Source organism: Coenobita brevimanus, chromosome 70 (assembly GCF_032717465.1).
Source record: "Coenobita brevimanus isolate Jiangsu-jjx chromosome 70, ASM3271746v2, whole genome shotgun sequence".
Taxonomy (NCBI): Eukaryota; Metazoa; Arthropoda; class Malacostraca; order Decapoda; family Coenobitidae; genus Coenobita; species Coenobita brevimanus.
Genome location: NC_137023.1, coordinates 49,078,523 through 49,101,034, shown reverse-complemented (window position 1 = coordinate 49,101,034; position 22,512 = coordinate 49,078,523). Strand labels below are relative to the sequence as shown.

General features: G+C 40.2%; 1 protein-coding gene across 1 annotated transcript in view; it reads right to left on the bottom strand.

Annotated features, from left to right (window-relative positions):
- Positions 1-11,363: 11,363 nt before the first annotated feature.
- Positions 11,364-22,512, bottom strand: part of LOC145406443 (uncharacterized) — a 47,202-nt gene continuing 36,053 nt past the window's right edge. The window contains exons 10-13 of the mRNA XM_080277599.1: positions 20,770-20,857; positions 18,903-19,058; positions 14,840-14,975; positions 11,364-11,619 (exon numbers count right to left, since the gene is read on the bottom strand). Of these exons, the coding sequence (XP_080133725.1) occupies positions 11,411-11,619; positions 14,840-14,975; positions 18,903-19,058; positions 20,770-20,857 (589 nt within the window). The 3' untranslated portion in view covers positions 11,364-11,410. The remainder of the gene's footprint in view (positions 11,620-14,839; positions 14,976-18,902; positions 19,059-20,769; positions 20,858-22,512) is intronic.

The window sequence follows — 22,512 nt, the reverse complement described above, 5'->3', positions numbered from 1 at the left end:
TGGACAGATCATGCTTCGGCCTATCCAGTTGTTCGAGGAGGTCGTCTACTGAGTACTTTGATTTGAATAAATAATTTCTCGGTCATTAGTAACTTTCAACACATATCTGGAGAATGGTTCTCAATGCTCTTTTCTAGGCCTCCATGGTGCTCACATATCAATGGAGCACTGTCTTTGTCATTTGTATCAGCAGTCTTTAGGAACATCGAAGTTGCTTTCGTTTACTTTAACATTCCGGAGCCTCATTTTTTTCTGCTAGAGCCTTCATTTTGTCTGCACAGATCTAAATCTTCATCAAAATTTATTGCCACTCCAGGGGTATAGCGGCGGCACACAGTTTGGGAATCACTGCCCTAATGCCAGCACGTTCGCTCGTCACTCACATTCACCAACACGTACTCGCCCTGGCGTCACTAGTGGTCAACGAGTGTACTATGGGTCACAGAAGTATCGGTGCACAATGTGCGTGAAACATTTTGGATCACAGAAGGAAGGTCACGGAAATATTAGTGTCCGACCTACCACTCATTGGTAGCCCTAATGTCAGGAGGTGTCATATAGCGCCAACTATCGATATCCTCTTGGAAACATAGCAAACATTATCTTTACATAAACAGACATTATTCATACACAGTAAGACGTTGGTAACAATCAGCAGTTGATCGAATGTTTTCGGTAGGCATCGGACCCCTGTGCACCGATACGTTTGTGACCCATAGTACGTGGCACAGTATCAGCCAGCCCGGTCAGCGAGAGTATAATAGGCAACACAAAAATACCACTGAGTGCTTAGCGCAATATATCAAGTACTGCACGATAATACAATAAATATATCAAGAAGTATGTAGCATAATATAAGTAGAGTACTTAGCACAACGTAACGTACCAACGAAAGTATGTAACGCAATGTATCAAAGAGGCTATGTAACATAATTATAGTCTGGAGGCCAAACCAAGAATTTTGAGTTTTTACACACCCAAATTTCCAAAAGTGGCTCCCCTGTTTTTTGTCATCTATGGACCTTAGACAACATCCCCAGGGCAGGTGCCGGGCTGAAATTGTGTCCGGAGCTGAGATAAAGCTTGCGTTTTATAAGCGCGTATAGGCACAAATTAGGAGAAAATAAGACATACCTGTTACCACATCTATGTTATTATCATTTGTATTTTATTTCTGTTTATCTTTCCAGGAAATCCTTGAGGAATCAAATACTTGCCTGGCACTACCTATAAATAACTACCTATAATAAAATACTACCTTCTTATCTTCTTGGCATTTCTTCTCTGCCATGGCAAAAGGTTACATGTTGGGAGCCCAGTAGCGTTGGACGCCAGGAGAGTCGCTCTGGCATCTGCTCGCGTGATTAGGTTTGTTAACGTGTCAGTTTACAAGGGTGTTTAAGGCTATGACGTGCCAGTCAATACATCAACAGTGTTCATTATTTTGGAAATTGCTGGGTATGAACAAATGATAGTTGTTGGTTGTAGAGACTGAACCTGATGCCATCCAAGGAAATAGGTGCTATATCATCGATGTTATGGCCTTGGTCCAAGCACTTGGGAAACCAAAGGATGCCCACACCTTCGGTGATCTATCAGATATCTTCTGTAATATTGTTCCGGCCAAATTTGATCATCAATGCAAACGAGTAGATGTCATCTTTGATGCATACAAAGCAGACTCAATCAGAGGAATGACAAGACAAAGCCATCTGGAAAGAAGAGGCAAATCCGTCGCATAACTGAAGGAAGAGATGTTCCATTACCTTCACAATGGCCAGAATTTATATCCTTGACAGAAAACAAGACCAACCATGTCAGTTTTCTCACAGAAGAACGACATGATAAGAGCAAACTACTCCAACAGGATCATGAACTGGTCATTGCTGGAGGTTTCAAAGATAATGAAGATGTGGTAACCACAAGCTGTCGTGATGCATCCCATTTAAAATCTCACCAAGAAGAAGCAGACACCAGAATGGTGTTACATGGTGCAGATGCTGCCAGGTGTGGATTTCAAACAATTATTGTTGATAGCAAGGACACAGATGTTCTTACTCTGCTCATAGACTTTGGTGCCAGTCTTCCAAAATAAGTGTGGCTCAAAGTTGGAACTTCAGAACAGTACCGTTTTATTGCCACACACAAGATCAGAGCTACATTTGGCCTGGGCTTATGCAACAATATTCTAAGTTTCAATGCCCTCTCTGGCTGTGACGCGACCAGTCAGTTTTGTGGCATAGGAACGAAAAGTCCCTGGAAGATCTACCAAGAAAACCCACATCTCCCGGATGGCTTTGGTTATGGGCTGCTCTTTCCACAGAAACTACAAAATGTTGAGAAATTTGTAGTCAATATTTATGCATCAAAGTCTATCCTCACCTCAGTCGATGACATACATGCTCAGCTGCTCTGCATTAAAGCTGCAGAAAAACTTCCTCCAGCACAAGATGCTATGATTCAACATGCCAAGCGAGCACACTACCAGGCTTTGATATGGCATCATGCACTAGAAGCCAAGCCCTCATTGCCAAGTCCCAAAGAGTATGGTTGGAAAGAAGGAGATGGTGGACACCTTGTACCACTTCTTATGACCAAGCTTCCAGTCCCTGCTAAATGCATTGCGCTTGTGAGCTGTAGCTGTAAAACCTCATGTGTTCCATCTAATTGTTCTTGTAGGAGACACAATTTGTGCTGCACAAGGGCCTGAATTTGTTGTACTGAGAACAATGTGTGCCTCAATCCTCTTAATCCTTGGGCACAAGATGATGAAGACTGTGACTCAGATGATAAGGTGATCTGATGTATTACTATTGCCTGAATCCTCCTAATACTTGGCACAAGATATGATAAAGACAGTGACTCAGATGATGACATCTCTTGTATTGGTATTGCTGTTAGAGCAGATAAACTGGTCCAACATGAAGATTATGTAATATATGTTTTAACAATTATTTTGCTGTCAGAGAAAACTTTTGCATAACACGTTAAATGTACAGCACTTGTTTATCTAGGGGTCTTTATCTTCATATTATTTTCGAAATATGGCTGCTCATAGTATTCATATGAGTAACACCGAAATAAATGTGTCATTGTTATTTTTGTGTCATCTTGATGGTAAAAAACATACTAAAGAGTGAGGAATAAAGTAGTAAACTTTGGAACATACATGAAAACTTGCTATTAGATCCTACATCTCGTGCTCCAAAAGCCGTCTTCATCTGGGAAGAAAATATGCTCATTTTACATACATAAATAATGATCTTTACTGGGTCTCAGGACGCAATGCCAGACTGGCACCTGGGTGTTTAGCCCACAGCGTCCCATCGACGTTCTTTAACGTCCACACGTTTTGTCACTGCCAGTCCCATCGACATACATAAACGCGAAAAAATTGCAAGGTCCCTAATTTGCACAATTTTCAATTTTCGCGAGTGATTTTTGGTACGTATACACGTGACACCTTCCTCTACAAGATGCCAGGCAGGGACAATGCTTTACCCAGCATGACCTCCTCCTCCCTCCCTGCATGCCATTGTCTCAGCAATTCACCTGTTATCAGTGACCTGGCCAGTATAGCCATGTCATGCCATGGTACGAAATTCTGGGCCAGAGTGATTCCCCAATCAATGACAATGTGGAGGACAAACTTTACATAGCATTAGAGGAAGAAACAGTTAGAAATGATGATCAGGTAATGTGACAAAAAAAGGTCAGGTATTAGTGAGTGAAACAATGCTTATAATGCCTATATTACTGCTTGAAAACCAATATACTCTCGTACTACATATAAATTCGTACCAAGTAAATAAATAAATACCGTTTATGAGTGGTGTGAAATAGTTATCCTCCCATAGAACTCGTTTTCTTTGGTGCCAGCCTGATAGAAAACTCAGTAAGGTAAGGAGGTACTCCTACCTGTATGGAGTATTTTAAACATCAGGTGAGTGATTTCTCTATGAATTTTCGATGTTTCTCACCAAAAGCGAAGGTTTGAGCCAAAAAAAAATTTTTCCTAAAATGGTCGGGATTGGGGGGAGTCAGTGGTGGAAAAATGGTCGGGATGGGGCGGGTTAGGTATGCTGAGGGTATGGGTAAGACCCGTAGGTGGTCCATTGCTCTTGGAATTTTCGGTGCCTAAAACTCCTTATCTAGGCCACTTTTTAAAATTGGCCTCCAGACTAATATCAGCGAGAGCACGTAACACAGTATATCAGTGTACGTAACACAATGTCAGCCAGCGAGAGTAAGGCAATATATCAGGGAGAGTATACGTGATAAATCTGTGAGAGTCCTATAAGCAATATGTCAGCTACAGCATGTAACAGTGTCACCACAAGTACGTTAACACGGTATATTAGCTAAAGTACGTTAACACACTATCAGCGAAAGTATCCACCGCAATATATCGGCAAGAGCACTTTACACATCAGCGCGGAACAGTATCAACAAGAGTACGTAACACAACGAATTAGCGGGAGTAGGTAACACAATATCAGTTGACATGAGTATCATTTGGAAAGAGAGTAGTCTGCATACAGTAACAATTTCAGTCAGCGAGATTACTTGTCGAAATCATTCATCAGGAATACGCGACACAATACTAAGTCAGTCAGAGATATGTATCACAATGTCCTTCAGTGAGATTATGTAACATTATCACGCAACGAATATGAAACACCGTATCAATCGGTGAGTCGTAATGCTATCCCCATGGACGTGTAAGCATTGTTACCTATTCTGAGTGCGGTTGCGTAACGCTCTGGGCTGCTTGTGTTCTGGAAGCTTCGAATGCAAACTCAGTTCCGAATACTTCGTTAATACTAGAGTTCATATGATCGTGCGCATTTGAGAGTCATTGTTCACATCGTCTTAACATTACATGGTATCAAGAAAGTATGGCTTACTAATTTCACGGAGTTTCTTTATTGACTAACCTTGGCTATAAACTGACCCGTGTGGAGGATTTTTCACGCGGGATGTGTAAACACGGAGTAGGGAGACTGGGGTCTCTTATGCCTGTGGTTCCACTGCCCAGGGGGTAGGCCCGGCAGGATCTGTCGGTGACAACATCATACGTGAAATAGGTCTTTGTTTTTGTTATACCCGATCACATGTAGGGGAGGGCGGTGATGATTCGGCCACTTTTTCGAAAAAAAATCATAATAAATAAAGGTTAAGAAATTCTTAAAATCTGCTTATTCCAAGAGGAAGCCACATCTTTTGGCTCTTTTGTGTGCTATTGTCAGTTCTTAAACTTACGTCATTTCTTGGCAGTAATCCAAACTCTTAAGGTCTCCAAAATGGCCGAACCATCCCTCTTGGTGTGGATGATTCGGCCACTGGCGTTGGATGGTTCGGCCACCATGTGGGATGATTTGGCCACTTGCCTCTGGGGCTCAATTAAAGAATTAAATACAGTAGGAAAATTAAGAATCAAATTTTCATCTGTGCTGACATGATTTATTGGATTTATTTTTACCTAAACAATCTCCTTTTAATGAAACAAGGAACAAACAATCTCCTTATAATGAAATTAAGTGGCTCTACTCTTGCCTATCTCAGATAAAATAAAACTATAATTTTGTGAAAGAAAATATCCGAGTCAAATGAAAGCTACTTCTCTTAAATGCCGTTTACTCTTAACGCATTTTAAATCCAGTGAAACAAAAATCCAAAGTTGTAATACCTTTGCCTTCGCTTAGTGCTTTGTGAAACTGGTTCAGGTAATACTCCAATTATAGCGTTTCTTGAAACAGAAGCTTCATCAATTTCTGAGGGAAAGTAGAGAGAGAGAGAGAGAGAGAGAGAGAGAGAGAGAATATGTAATTTTATAGAAAAAAGGTAAGGGGATGAGTCTCTTATGATGTGGCAGGGGTAAACCAGCTCTGCTGTAGGGCCCTGCTGCAGATGTCACTGATTGCATTGCGCAGTTGACCCTTGTGCGGTGTGGTGCGGTGAGGATCAGTCCGTTTTCCCCTTTGGGGCTAAGATGCGAATGAATGTGTTTGAATGGATGAGTAAATGGGGAGTGTGTCGTCCTGTCTCGGCTACCTCCCTTTCCTTGGGGGAAGCAGCCTAGGTATATAGATAGATAGATAGATAGATAGATAGAAAAAAATGGTTAAATAAAGAAAATAAATCATTAGATAATTATGAGAGATGGTTCGGCCACCTGGCAACCCTGCCGAACCATCCCTCACTTCAAGTGGCCGAATCATCCCCCATGTATAAAGATGTACACATGGCGCCCCAAAACCCAGAGTTCATAAGCTGTTCGAGTGTTATCTACTCTCACGTCACCTATAGACAATAAATGATATTTGCACTATATATGGATAACAACCCTGAAGTATTAATGGAGCTACTGCTTACGTTGGATCACCGAAAAAGTACATAGGGGTCATGAAAAATCATAAAATCTAACCTGATGTTGCTGTTTCCCGGCCGACCAAAACAAAAACACATGTGCCATTTGTCGGCAAGATCACGCAACTTCATGTGAAATCTCAATGATCTAGGTCCCCTACATTATTCAGGAAGGCCAGTGGCCGAACCATCCTCCTGGCCGAACTATCACTGCGCTCCCCTACTGGACGTAAAGAACACTTAATACCCTCGTTTATGTCACCTAGGCGAATTGTGTCGATACCAGAAGGACATAAATAGCAAACCAATGAATATGAAATTGTAGGCTAAAACGCAATATATATACTTGAGGCAGAGGTGCTACGAAATCTCCAATGTCAACGGCAATACGCTCTAGTTAGTGTTTCACACAAACTGCAATACGGACATCTGCAAACTGTGTTGTGCTACGAGGATCATAGTGGCGTTTACACCTGTGAATAAAGTTATGGATCTAAAAAGTACATACTATTTGTGGGATAAAAATGCAGAGTTAAGTGACGGTGTGTAGACGTCGCCATTTACTGTTCAACTTAAATTTTTATTCTTAGATTCAGACCTCAGTAGTGTATGTTTCCCAGAGGAGAGTAAAACAGCTAAACTAAAATCTTCTTCTTCTTCTTTACTCTGTTACCCAGAGTAAAGAAGAAGAAGAAGAGAGAAAGTAGTTAAGAGAATAATAAAAAGAAGACAAAGTGATGTGAGAGAATGAAAGGGTATGTGCGAGAAATTTAGTAGCGGGAGGAACTAAAGGATGGGGTGTTGCTGTGGCCGCAGGCTTAAGTGGACGTGAACCCGGTAGTCTGCATGCTGATGTTGCCCTTCTCCTGCTCTCCACCATCTTCCTTTTGGGGGATGGGAGGGAGATGAGGGTCGTTTATATAACCGAACATCTCCGTTGCTTTATTGGTATATCGGTGCCATCACAAACGCGTCCTTCGCTAGCACCAGATGGGGGAGAGGAAAAGAGTAAATAAGAATAGAGGACTGAAAGCATGAAGTAATAAGGTACATAGATATCCACAGACTACACTGACTTAATGATCCTAGCGAGATAGTCAAACCTTAATGGTGATAAAATCTTACTCTCCTTGCAGAAATAAGAGAAAAGGACAGAGGAGCAAAAAAGAAAGTGAAGAGAAAAAAATAATAATGTAAGTGAAGTGAAAGCAAAGATAAAATAGGACAAATTAACAGTGGTAAACTAAAGGATGAAACAACGTGAATAAAAGAGCATGGGAGTAGTGAACGTAATTGGAAAACCTTGGTACTGTACTATGAGTGAAGGAATTAGGTAAAAGATTTCTAAGATGATATGAGAAGGGATAACATTGAGAGATGGGGAAAGAGGGAGAGTAGGAGCCATGAATATGAGAAGTATGAATAAGAAAGTGATGGTATACGAAGCAACTGATATCAACAAGGTGTGTGAGAGATAAGTAACAGAAAAAAAAAAAAAAGAAAGAAACATGAAACGACAGAAAATCAGGAAAATGAGAGAGAGAGAGAGAGAGAGAGAGAGAGAGAGAGAGAGAGTAGACGTGTGTCAACATCAGCAAATTCAGTTGACCCTGAGGAGCATCCAATACTCGTACTCGTACTGTTGGTAGCACCATCTTATCCAACTTCTTATCTTCCGGTACTAAATTTAGCATATACCTTTCATAATGCAGGGATTATTTTTCTCGTCACACTGTCGGCAAGAGAGCCAACTGGCTTTTACTCATGTGACACTTTTCACACTTCCAGTTTATTTCCAGCATAAAGAGTAAGTTTTCTGTCCAAAATTCATTACAAACTGCATAGTATTTTCTCTGTTATAGCATATTTTTCTAGAATCTTTGTCCTAATTTCCACTGTCAGAATAACATTAGCAGTACAGCTAACGGAGTAAGACTGGATGCTTGTTGATGACAGACTCATCCGGTTGACCCTTGGTTCCCCCCCACATAGCCCCCCCCCCTCACACACACACAATTTCCCTTACACACACACACACACACACAATTTAATATATTTTATGCATAAACTTCACGGACACATAGCACATACTGAAATGTAGTACATGTTGAAACGTTCACATAGAAACCAATTATGGAAAATATGTACCAACACATGTACACACACACAGCAACACACACACCAATCACATGCACATGAAAGTGACCGAAGAGTCAATCTGCAACAGTTACAGCGAGGCTTAAATAACACCGCTAGAAAAATATTTAATTTCATATATTTCTGAGCTGTAAATTATTACAAATAGTTTTACATAAAACAGTTACACAAAAAGTCATATTGTTTTCAGTACCAAGTATCACAGATAGAAGTCTCGCTTGTTTGACTTGTAAGCACTTTCCAGACATGTACAGTACACTCGAAATGAAAAAGTTACTTCCTGTTCATGCATGGTTACACACACACACACACACACACACACACACACACACACACACACACACACACACACACACACACACACACACACACACACACACATACAATGAAACTCCTTCAGTCGCTGCATGTTCAAAACCAAGAATTTTAGCTGTGAATTTTAAGCTGTAGTTTATGCGGAACCTATCCGCTTGTGGGTGGTTATCAGTAGCGAGGAACTACCGTAGCTCAAATGAATAAGACAGAAAAATAAGAGGAAACTTAAAAAGTCGTGTGAGATTGCATTTTGATGGAGGAGTAAGGCTGAAATAAACCATCACATATGCATTACGTAGTCCCAGTGCCTATGAAAAGAAAATTTTGAAATATGTAGACAGATGAACGTTCATGTATGTAATTATATTTTGAGTAAAGAACTGGCACTGCTGACAACTGCCTTTATGATGTAATGAATGGTTGAATGATCCAACCTATGTGTAGGGTTACACAATCCCATCATGCCAAATGCCCCACACACCGTAAACACATCCTTGTTTTTAAATGCCCTCATCCCTTAGACTGTGTCAGTGTCCGCTCCATTTGGCTGATTATTTACCAACTGGCTTTTATGTATACAGGAGAGAGAGAGAGAGAGAGAGAGAGAGAGAGAGAGAGAGAGAGAGAGAGAGAGAGAGAGAGGGAATCAATACAAAGTGAAAATATCAAAACCCTTAATTGCTTGTCATGAGTACTTGCCAATGACTCGCCCTTCTTATCCCAAGTGTATAACAGATGGGTATTACTGTACCTAACTTCAGTTGTCTCATCAATAAAATAACAAATTTGTCTAATTGTTCAAATGTGTGTAGCATACTTTATATTGTATACGAAAAAAAAAATAATAATAATAATGCTCCAACATTTACGACAAACTTCGTTTAGGTACTGCACATTTTCCTACAATACTGAGCTCAGCATTCCACATTAGTGACAATGTGCTCGCTCAGGTTCACAGTGACTTGTTGTAGCATGTTTTTAGCATAGCCTATTATATTTGTACCATATATCTAGGGTTCGAAGCCCAAGCCAAGGTGGACATTTGAAGAAAGTGCTTGTAGTACGTCCTCTTATACGCTTGCATACGTTTGCACCCTGTAGGTATCCACTACACACAAACATGTTCACTACACCACTCTACACATAAACTGTTCCCACTTTTGGCACCCCTTCCCCATTTGTACAGCACCAGCACGGGGAAGGATTAATTCCGGCTAGCACTCTTCCTCCGAGAGGAACAGTCCTATAGTGCACCCAGTAATTATGAACTGTTACCATAACTACAAAGTAAGTTGTCTCAACTATATAACCGTGCAACACAATTGTGGCATTCCTGATCTGCTTAAAATCAACTTCCTACAAATTACTGATCTAATGCATGGCAACCACTCGCCGGATCAGCGATTAGTGGTTGCATTCTCAACACTGAGATCTAGTCTCCAAATTTTGACGGACATATTGTATTTGAAACACGCTTAGGAATGAGATATAGAGCTTCTTCTCGCTGGGTAAAGGACGTTCTTATCACATCTTCCTTATTTATTGCATATGGCATACAAATATTCTCTGGTATGTTATTCATGCAGACAATCGATGCATAAAAAGGGGGCACAAATACATATACGAGAATATTAAGAGGGCTGCAAAATAGAGAGCTTATGAGATACTAGAAATCCAGTAATGCCTTTCAGGGTATGCTCTAATACCAGTATATTTCTCGTTATATTCAGTGACCAGACTGAGAAGCCAACTCTTTTCCCTTCCCCATGTGCACCACTAACCTTCTCATAGTTAGGACAACAGTAGTATTCCACTCCAGCCAACGCCAGAGGGTATTATGTAACTGAGAGTTTGTCATAGAAGCTCGAGAGTTAATAACGGGGAAAAAAAAAAATCCCTTTGAGATATCGGTCACAAATACTGTATACGGCTTTTTGTCATAAGTATTCAAGTACAGTCTGATCAGAATTTGGAAATCGCAGGCCACATTCACCTAAGGTTGTGTAGCTGATTACACTGTGAAATTGGTTTATCTTCCAAGACAAATGTAACGCAGTTGTGGCTGTCTGATATATACTTTTGATATAATTTTAATATGGTATCTGGTAAGCACACAGTAATACGTTGCATTAAAACACATTTAAAACATTTCATTTTCATTAACTTAAGTATTTTGTTTCTGATCCATGTAACTTGATTAGTTTTGCTAACTAGACAAAATTCTCTCACATTACGGTATTTTTTACACAAATGCCCAAGGTTTCGTATATTATATTATGTTACTATGTTTCATAATCTGTAGTTAGATATGAATTCTCTGGATCTGACAAGCCTCGGAGGTGGCAACCTTAGCCCGAAAATATTCATGTATAGCACTTTTCAATCGCCCGTTTACTAAACTCTTAATTGGAGCTGTATAGGATACTTCTTAAGTCTATAGTCTATACAATTCACAACCTCGATTATTTTGATACACTGACGCTGAGCTTTATTTTTTTTTATCGAATGTACTAATGATTTGCAATTTACAACCTTATTCAAGGCCTAAAAGCTCTCCCCCCTCCACAACCTACGTGCACACCCCGGTATTAATACATTTGTTTATCCATTCCCAGAAGTGGTGGGTGGCGGTGAAGATGGTGTAAGGGCTGGGGCAGTTGGCCTCATTGCGGCTGGAGGAGACGATCCCCGCCACCGTCCACCGCTCCCGTGCGTCGGTGCCCATGTTTACCAGATAGGGGCCTCCGGAAGATCCTTGGGGCAGGAACCTTTGTGATGCTGTTGAAACCAGGAATATTAAGGCAAACTGAAGATGCAGAGGAATCATTTTTAACAATGTGTTATACTGTGAAGAGAATTAGCTCATTTTATTTAGCTTTGTCACATCGATATTTTCTCACTCATTCGTAAATATTATGTGACTACGTTGGTCACAACAGAAAAAAAACACTCCCACGCATTTCTGTCCCTAATAGCTAACGACCCTTCTTCCTATGACACGACTGCTCCTTAGGCACTGTACGTGATGTTGATAGCGGTTGTCATCTCATGCCACATGTCCTTGAAGATCAAACATGTTGCAGGAGTTATCAATAATGTGAATTCCTTAGTAGCTCTGATTATCCGAGCCCCCGAAGTTTTTTTTTTTTTTTTTTTTTTTTTTTTTTTTTTTTTTTAGTGAGTAAAGTTCATGGCAGGCTGAGTTCATCTGTATTCAGAGATATATTCTAATCATTTGCTATCGGATTTGAATTAATTGTGCTGATATATTACCTGTGATGTTAAGCTCAAATGTATAGAAAGACACAGGGAGGGTTTGTAATCTCATATTACTTTTGTTTTCTTATATTTCTCAGGCACGAGCGTGAAGTATGCCAGTGAATTTATTTGGCAGTTTATCGGATTTGATTCATGCGTGGTAAGCATCAAAAGCTAAGCACTGCTGAAATCGGTATGTTTGTAATAACCTGCTAAACTAAAACTACTGCGTTGTATTTCGCACCATTATTGCTACCTAGTTTTGTATATTTAGCAAGCTTGTTCAAATACCATTTCGTTGTGCTTCCTTTGTAAGGATTAGAAAAAAATATCATTAATCATTATCCACTCCTTTACTGCCACATCAGAAATGTAGGGACCTGGAGTTAGATTCCTGAATCTCAGCATTTAAGGCAAGAGTGACCAGCCTCGCTCCTCCCTGAGTGGCATTATCTGAGCAATAAACCTCAACCATCCCTAGGACATCCAGTTGGAATGCTTTAACGAACTATGCCATCAGGCGTCTACTTGGCTATATGGTTGCCACTTAGCTTAAGTAAATGGTTTTCTGGGTTACAGAAAGCCACTGGGTTGTCACCCAGTGCAGTGTCACCCGAAAGCGGCACTACTTCACGTGAGTACAGAAATGTGAACAATAACCCAATCTCCTAATTTTGAAAACATATTGTTGCCGACTTCCATGCCTGGTACTGCAGTAGACTAAAGGCAGACACTTTCACCATACTTTGCTTCAGGATATCAGTGGCAAAAGCACCATGGAGTAATCAAGATCAGGCAAGTTACCATCGCAGCAGCCTCCAGCTACTAATAAATGACGTATAGGTAATGTTACTGCAACCATCCCCCATTCTTACCCACGATAAGAATATGATAACTGAGAGAACCCTGGAGAAGGAGATCCGCTGATCTTTATCATTACCAGAGGGAGAAACTAGGAACATGAACGGAAATGTGTTGCTTACTGTGTCACCTGATATAAGTTAACTTTCGAAGAAGTTTCTGGTAAATGACTTTGCTTCTCAGTATTTTGTGGACATTTAGAAGAGCTAACTAGTGCTGAGTTACATAGACAACTGGTGGTGCTCTACTGGAGGCTGAAGTCATGCTCAGTGCACATCTTATAATCGAACTGCTAAGAGGCTCCTAGAGGATTTTCGACTGTTTAATCACACCATGGAGGTAGGCCGGTTACCTACCCGTAAAGAATTTGGACTGTGGTAGCCTTCCTTTTACCCCCACGCCCACAAGGGTTAATATGGGCGGACTAAATGTTATCCTTCATTCAGCATCAGACTGAATAACATAGCTCAAAAGAACAGCGGCGATATTTCACCTTAAAAAGAGAATTGCTAATCACTAACAAACAAATAGACAGAGATGATTTCTAGAGTCGTATTTCTAGTTGGCTTCGGAGATTTTGGCGATTTACGCTTTTATCACACCTTAATAAATGTTCTTGTGCGTTACCGATGAAAACTAAGTCGAAAATATATAGTTACATATAAGACGTATTAAGATGTACGATGAAATGTAACTCGCTGAGGAAGAGGCACCATGAAGTCTCTTATATCAATAAAAATATGGGCAGCTGATATCCGTTCTGTATATTATTTTTGTACATTTTCTTATCCATGAAAGTCTACGTTAGGTTAGGTTGAATTATACTTGTTAGTATCTGTCAGGCTAGGTTAGTTTTTTAGTCAGTTAGGTTAATCTGTTAGGTTAAGTTAGGTTAGGTTAGGACAGTTAGGGTATAGTAGAGAGAGAGAGAGAGAGAGAGAGAGAGAGAGAGAGAGAGAGAGAGAGAAGAAAGGGTGATCATCCTGGGAAAATCACTCTTAGCATGTAGTGCAAAAATGGTATACAGAACGGAAATCTGCATACGACAGTGATTGTGGTACATGAACCCAGTGGAATGCAGGTTGAAGTGGCCCTCCTCCCGCTGTCCACCATCCTCCTCTCGGGGTAGGAAGGGAGTTGAGGGACGTTTGTATAACCTGGCGGTGGAGTTGCCCGGTCCCATCGGTGCCACTATGTGACGGTGTCCTCTCCATCACAGGTACTATCAGTAGCAAAATTTCGCAAACAATGCCTTGCCAGAATTGTGTCCTGCCTTTCATATTTCTCCTTCATCTTCGAACGTCTGCGTGTCTTATGTCTCAAGCTCTTTTGTTGTGTTCTACATATTACCAGCACATAGAGCTATTTCATGTATCATCTACTGCCACGGCTGTCAGGGAAGTACTGGAGACATTCTGGGGGATTGGGAGACTGCAGTGCGTGACGATGGCAGAAAAGATGCAATAGTATGGAGTGATGATGGCATTTATGGTGCAATTTATTTTGTATTTACAGTTTAAGCTCATATTTTACAGTGATTCCATAGTTACAAGTAGAGGTGCAGTGATTTGAGACAAGAGAAGGTGGGAAATATGAAATGGTATGGTGGTGATTGTATTGGCGAACTCTTGATCATGACAATACAACAAGGAAGAGGGTGGCATTTTAAGCGGCTTTTAGATTTCATGGCATCTCTTCCTTAGTGAATTATTCTTCACATCACAGCTCAGTATCTTTTTGGAGGTTACTGATCCAAACACCGTCAACATTAAAGCGATATAAGAAGCATGCAAGTGAATGTTAATGTGCAGTGACCAAAATAAATAGCTGAAATGGAGGTGGTACGCAGTCCACCAATGATACGGCAAAGGAAACTAACCAGTGTCGATGGCGCAGAACTGATCAGACTTAATCCTGAGCTCATTGGAGCATCGGTCGAGGGGAGAGTAGCAGCGGTCGTCGTACTGTTGCAGGATCTCCTCCCAGTGGTAATCTTCATTCGTACGGCTGAACGTCTGATGGGCAGTAGTAAACAGTAATTAGTGAAAGGTAGGGCAGTGGATGTTGGAGCTGCCCTAATTAGAGAGGGCAGTGTTTGGAAACTCCCTGTACTGTTGTTTGCAGATGATACTGCGTTGTTAAGTGAAGACGAAGTGGAACTGCAATGCTTGGTGAATGAGTCTGGGAGAGTGTGTAAGAAACGGAATCTAAAGGTGAATTTAGGGAAGAATAAAGTTATGGTCTTCGAAAGAAATGAAGTCACTGAATGTACAGTGAGACTGGATGAGAAGGAAATGGAAAATGTGAGTGCGTTTCAGTACTTGGGTAGTGCGATGAGGAGGGATGGAAGTTTAGAGGGTGAAGTGCTTGAATGGGTACAGCAAGGAAGAAAGGTTGCTGGCTCTTTGAAAGCAGTGATAAGGAACAGGGAAGTGAGCATGGAAATAAAAATGTCGCTGCATGACAGTATTTTGTGATACCAACTCTAAAGTATGGAAGTGAAGCTTGGACCTTGTTGGAGGGACACAAGTCAAGAGTGAGAGCAGTGGAAATGAGTTATTTGAGAGGAGCACGTGGAGTCATGGAGAGACAGACTGACAAATAAGGAAGTGAAGGATGGTTGTGGTGTGGATGTGGATGTGACAGAAAGCGTTAGGATAAATACACTGAGGTGGTTTTACCATATGGGGAGGATGGAGAGCGAGAGCCTGACAAGGAGAGTGTATATGAGTAAAGTCGAGGAGGGGAGAGGGAGAGGGAGGCCAAGGATGAGGTGGAGGGATGGAATGGAGAGGTATATGAGAGAGGGAGGAGGGGTGAGCTGGGAGCAGGGCAGTGAAATGGCGGGGGACAGGGCGACATGGAGGCTATTTGTTTGTGGCCACCCCTTGTGGGATTAAGGTGGCTGGCAATAGATTGATAGATAGTTTGTATATTTATTATTTACCTGTACATTAAGGCCAATGGGCCGATAGACAAAGATGAATTAGTGAGATTTTAATTTATTTTTACACATTCAAGCTAAAGGTCTGATGGGTAATAGTAAAATAGAGATTTTTAAGAACCTTATACTATCAGGTATAAAGTCTAATGGACAATAGTAAATCAGCTATATTCTTGTCTTTACATTATCAAGCTGAAAGTCTGGTAGTACTGTAGCAATTTCTTTTTTAGCCTTTACATTATCAGGTTGAACGCTTGATGGGCAGTAGTAAATCGGTGTTCGATTTATATTATCAGGCCGATGGTCTGATGGCCAATATCAGTTTAGTGAAAGGTAATTAATTATTATTATTATTATTATTATTATTATTACTACTACTACTACTAGTAGTAGTAGTAGTAGTAGTAGTAGTAGCAGTAGTAGTAGTAGTATCATGAATATATTATTATTATTATTATTTTTATTATTATTATTATTATTAACAGTACGCATAAGGTTTATCTGTAGTCTACAATATACAATGGGTTGCATAGTTAAAAAGTTGGTGAAAGTTTATATTCTATTTTTGTACACATCAGTTAAATAAGGGTCTGTATGATTATTAATTTTTCAGCATTTTCCTGAACATTATTTATAAATATATTGATAGATAGAAAGATAGATAGATAGACAGACAGACAGACAGACAGACAGACAGACAGATAGATAGATAGACAGATAGATAGATAGATAAATATAGACAGACAGATAGAAAGATTGATAGATAAATAAATAAATAAATAGATGGATAGATAGATAGATGGACAGATAGACAGATGGACAGATAAATAGGCAGATAGATGGATAGATATAGATATAAATTGTCAGCATAATTTTATAAAATGGGCCTTTGGTTAATTTTCAGGTTCCTGTGACTAATTTTCAGCCAAAATAATCTGGTAACTGCTGGAACAGAGCATTAGAATTACTTCATACATGAGAAGGTTAATGACACCAGTATGAGCATTCTCAATCTCCTGTACTCACTCTTAGCCAATGGTCCTTAAACTTTTTCATTTTTTGCCCTCCCTCCCGCGTCTAAATACGATAACATCAGCCCCCCTCCCCCCCCACAACGTACTTAATTATGACATCAGTGGCCTCTCCCTGACCCCGACACTTATATCATATCTCTGCCCCGTACCTCTGAAAAAGAAAATAATGCAACATCACTCCAATTAGCATGTTGGTCGTGGAATTATAACAACTCGCATGATGTAAAAAAGAAAAAAAAAAAGATATCATGCATGCACAAATAAGAACCCTTAAAAAGTGAACTGATAACTTGGTGATACAGTTGAAACTGTAGGCTATATTACATTTTTTGCTGCTTTGTAGGGTGTTCATGACAAAAGGTACAGAAGAGATCATCTTCCATCTGAAACCGATTATACTCGTACATCTTCATTTTGATGCTAAACTGTTATGCAGAGAAAGGTACATGAAACTGAAAGAAACACCCAGAGAGACATTTTGCTGATACCAAGGTAGTGTCCCACTCCTAGCCAAACACCGTCAAACTCTTCCGTACGAAAAATGTGTGTGGCAAATTAGTTGCTTCTGTGTTCGATCTTGCACTGTCTCTATGTATGTACTGCACAAGAAGATTTGACAGAAGATAAAGACTTCTAAATAATATTAACTCAGGAAAATTATTATAAGATTACCAATGACTTTAGGTACCTAAGATTACCGTACATCATGACCCCACTGAAAGTTTATCTTGGTCCCCAGTATGAAAACCACTGCTCTAAGCTAAAACCGACGTCACAGTGCCTCACCTAACACTGAAAGCCACAGTCTACGGGCCTGACCCTGGCATCCTTTGACCTTTCTCTCGTCATAGAAGGAATCACCGAAGTACAGTATGAGGCTCCCACAGTTAAGCTTGATCTTGCTAGGTTTGAGATCTGCAATACCCACTAATAAGGCTGCACAAACTAAACTTCATCCCGTGAATCGGATGACTTTATATTCCTGGTAATTCTTGCTCTCTCTAGAAACACCATTTAAGAAGGGACTTTTTCAAACTTGAAGACTACATACAACCGTCATTTAATCCTTTAATGCAGTTATTCTAACCTGACGAAAATCTCTAACCTTTTCAGCTCAGCTGATGACCAGATGTAGTCAGATTGAAGATCAAATCGACAGATAACCAAGTAGATTCATTCTTATCTCACAACTAAGGCTCATCACGCAACAAGGATTTTATTCTCGAGTTATGGGAGTGGTCGAATTCCTTCAAGTGAAAACAAACCGTTTATAGTCAGTGACTTTCCTAAGTACAGTAAACTCGACTGGTAGCAGCAAAAGGATACTTTAAAAAAGCACTGCTCTTAACTTTAACCTCATCACTACGATGACGACTTTCTCATTTTTAAATTAGGCGATGACAAGGAAACTATACTAAACTTGGGAAGAAGTTCTGTTCATGAAGGGCTCAAGGCAATATCGAATATCTTCAGGTCAAAAAGTCTCAAGTAAACTGAAAAGAAATCAAACCGCCTGGTGGTGATAAGAAAGTATACTCAAAGAAACAACTCTCTTTACAGTTCCATCTGAGGAAAATTTACAAGGGACAAAAATACACTGAAAACCCTATCTCTCCTCTACTCTTTTTACCCTAACTTGTCTGAAAATTGCGGTGTCTACTTTGAATACTGAGTTGTAACAAGAGATAACGCTAAAATATGATGGTAGTATGAAAATGTGCTATGTAAAGGACGCAGATCAGCAGCACTCTTTCTACCACTGATCTGCGTGATATAAGCTGCAAAAAGATGAAAATCTGAACCAAGTTAAAGTAAAAAAAAAAAAAAAAAAAGCAGTATAGTGCGTTTCAAATTATTCAGTTTTCCCGCACTGTATTCGTCAAACTACGTAAAAGATAATTGTGTCACTGTCTGTACAAAAGGGGAAGGGTTAATAACTGTTTAATATGATCCTGTATACTCACGGCAGCAAGCTTGTCCCGGGGAAAGGCTTGGTTCAGGACACACGCTGGGTACACCTCCTTCGAGAACAAGATCTCTTGCTCCACCTTCACTAGAGCCAGATCGTTGGCGGGTTGACGTCCCCCTTTGTACCCGGGATATAGGTGGACCTGGGTTACCTGTACGTCGCAACATATATTTCCTTAGTTCCACACTATTTTTTGGGGGTGTTCCATGGAAAAGTTGTAGTGTGTGTGTGTGTGTGTGTGTGTGTGTGTGTGTGTGTGTGTGTGTGTGTGTGTGTGTGTGTGTGTGTGTGTGTGTGTGTGTGTGTGTGTGTGTGTGTGTGTGTGTGTGTGCAAAGGCGAATGGCTGATCTTATTTTACACTCTTAAAATATACAGCGTTGCTCTAAAGTTTCAATAGGGAAATCTTACTTCTGAATAATGAATGTAGCCTACGAATCTTGGTATGTGAACGTCGGGGGAGAAAAACATCGTATCAGTATTCACAAATCTTGGCATCGGGAGCTCCAAGAGGTTAATTTCTCTACGTTTATGGGGTTCTCGTCAGTCTCTTCCTTATATTTCGATTCAGTTTTTCATACTACACCTTCATATTCTCTTTAATGTAATTATACCCCATCTTCATGCAGTCGGAATTAGCAGGAGTGGCACAGAGACGGATATTACAGTGTCATACGCAGAAATAATCTGATTAAGGAAGAAGTGATAAGATGCCTTCTTGTCCCAGTATATAGCCCAATGGGACAGCTTTGCGACGTGATAAGAAACAGCTGATCTCTCTCTCTCTCTCTCTCTCTCTCTCTCTCTCTCTCTCTCTCTCTCTCTCTCTCCAGTTGCTTTTAATAGTACGATTTTTTAACATTCTGCCAACTAAGCGATTATTTAGCTAAAACAGAAATAACATTACGACTGAATAAGGTGAACATATTAATCCAATTTAGCGATTTTATAGCTAAAACTAGAGATAAAAGCAATTTAGCAGCACTCTTCTTTTACATAATTCACGAGTAAAGCGAGTACTAGGAACAATCTAGTGATATTTAACATGCTTCTTTGCCGAATATCTAGAGTTTTTTTTTCTTTTTGTACTTAAGACATCCTAGCTTTTTTTTTTTTTTTTAACAACATTAGCGACATACTACAACCTTCTGAGAATAAGGTTAATGATACTTGTACCCAGATATGTTGTTAGCAAAACGGGTATAACAGTAATGCAAATATTACCTGAAAAACTGGACCTCCATACTGAATTAGCGGTTGTTGTTGTTGTTGTTGTTGCCCCATGCTTTTCTGATGGTGAAACCCAGTAGTCTGAAACTGTCCTATTTTGCACCCCACCATCTTCCATTCAAGGACAGAGAGTGAGCTATTGCTTTGGATCCGTGCAGTTCCATCATCCAGTTATAAAGATGCCACCGCGCGAAGGCGTCCCTCTTCAGGATATTACTTATGTCTACTGTGAAAATGGATCACAAGCAATTCAATAAGTTGGTATAACGCTTTTCGCTGGTTTATGCTGGCCATTCCCAGAAAATTTTAGTCGAATTAGGAGAAATTTTTCGCATTGGAAGGGTTAGGCAGAACAATCAGTATCTCCCTCAATACGTGCCAAGCTGAATAAAATCGTCTAGACGTGAGGAACAAAACGAGAATAGACGTCATCGGAGATAAGGAGTTACTATTCCTCCATCTGAACACTTACACGGCACTGTAGAAACAAGGCACACAGTGATGCTGATGCTGATGCTGATAATTAAAGTGTCGATGACAATGATGAAAATTAGTACAGTGATAATAATGATGATGATGATGATGATGATAATGAACCCTGGCCCCCTCGTCAAGCAGCAGCTGGGCTACTCACATATTCTCTCTCAAGACTGCCGTGGTGGTTGAGCCTCTGTATGCGAACGTCACGCACGTCTATCGTTTCTGTAGAGGTCTCTTGCGTGCTGGTGGGAAAGGCTTTGCGTTAGTTTCTCTCTCTCTCTCTCTCTCTCTCTCTCTCTCTCTCTCTCTCTCTATATATATATATATATATATATATATATATATATATATATATATATATATATATCAGTCTATCTTTCTGTCTGTCAATCTATTTATCTATATATCTATCTATCTGTGTCTATCTACCTTTCTATCTGTCTGTCTTTCTGTCTATCTGCCTGTCTATCTACCCTCTCTATGTATGTATGTATTTATCTATCTTTTTATCTATGTATCTATCTGACACAGTTGGTGAAACACTATACAGGATATAATAACAGTCACAGTACAGTCACAATCATAAGTTCCTTGACATTTCCCTGCCGGATGTGGCAATCAGAGGCTGCTACTGTGCAGCCATGACCAAAAGATCTCCGACACTTCTCAGCCGGGTGTGGCAATGACGGGTGTTATGTGAAGCATTTTTATATGACAGCAATATGACGCATACAGCAAGAGAACGAGAAGGAAGAATACTCTATGTCGTACGAGGTGGCATAAAGGGAAGGTGGGAAACAATGCTGACAAGAAAGTGTGGGTGTGCTTTTGCTCTTGCTGTCACAACTATACTCTTGTTTACTCTAACTTGGCCTAAAATTGCCCTCTCTTAATCTTGAATGTTAAGTTGTATTTTTAGATTAACACTGTAATATGGTACTAGTCACGAAGAAGTGCCGGGGAAGGAATGTAGAGCCGTAGCACTGTCATATTTTGCCAATGAGTTACGTGAAATAACCCTCAAACGGATGAAAATCTGGGCCATGTTAAAGCAAAAAGAGTATAGGCCTGAAGCAAACACTTAACCCCGTCACTCCGATGTATTTTTCATTCTCTCCCTCCTTCCCCCCCCTCTCTCTCTCTCTCTCTCTCTCTCTCTCTCTCTCACGACGGAGAAGGGAAGCATATGGTGCTTTTGAGCTGGAGGAGCTAGATGGTGAGAATGTCTTCACTTAACCTCTTCACATCCAGAAACTATTTCCAAGTTGAATAAAACAGGAAAGTAGCAAAAATAAGTGAATAATCTGTCACCGCACTGAAGGGGTTAGTGGTAGTAGTAGTAATAAAAGTAGTAGTAGTAGTAGTAATAGTAATAGTAGTAGTAGTAGTAGTAGTAGTAGTAGTAGTAGTAGTTGTTGTTGTTGTTGTTGTTGTTGTTGTTGTTGTTGTTGTTGTTGCTGCTGCTCCTGCTGCAGCTGCTGCTGCTGCTGCTGCTGCTGCTGCTGCTGTTGTAACCCCAGGCAAATCTGAACGTGAACCCAGTGAACTGCAGGGCAAAGCTGCTTTTCCTTCACAGTTCACTATCCACTTCGGCAAAAGGATGGGGACTGACGGACATCTGTATAACCGTGCAGCTCCAACGCCCGGGCATGTCCGTGCTACCACGTAAAGATTTCCTTCCGAATCACTTTATGGTTAACAGAAATCACGAAACGTACTACACTTAACCCTACTGAGTTTGGGTATATATATATATATATATATATATATATATATATATATATATATATATATATATATATATATATATATATATATATATATATATATATATATATATATATATATATATAATCAAACGAATGAATAATTCCAGCTACGACGTACGGCTGAAAGA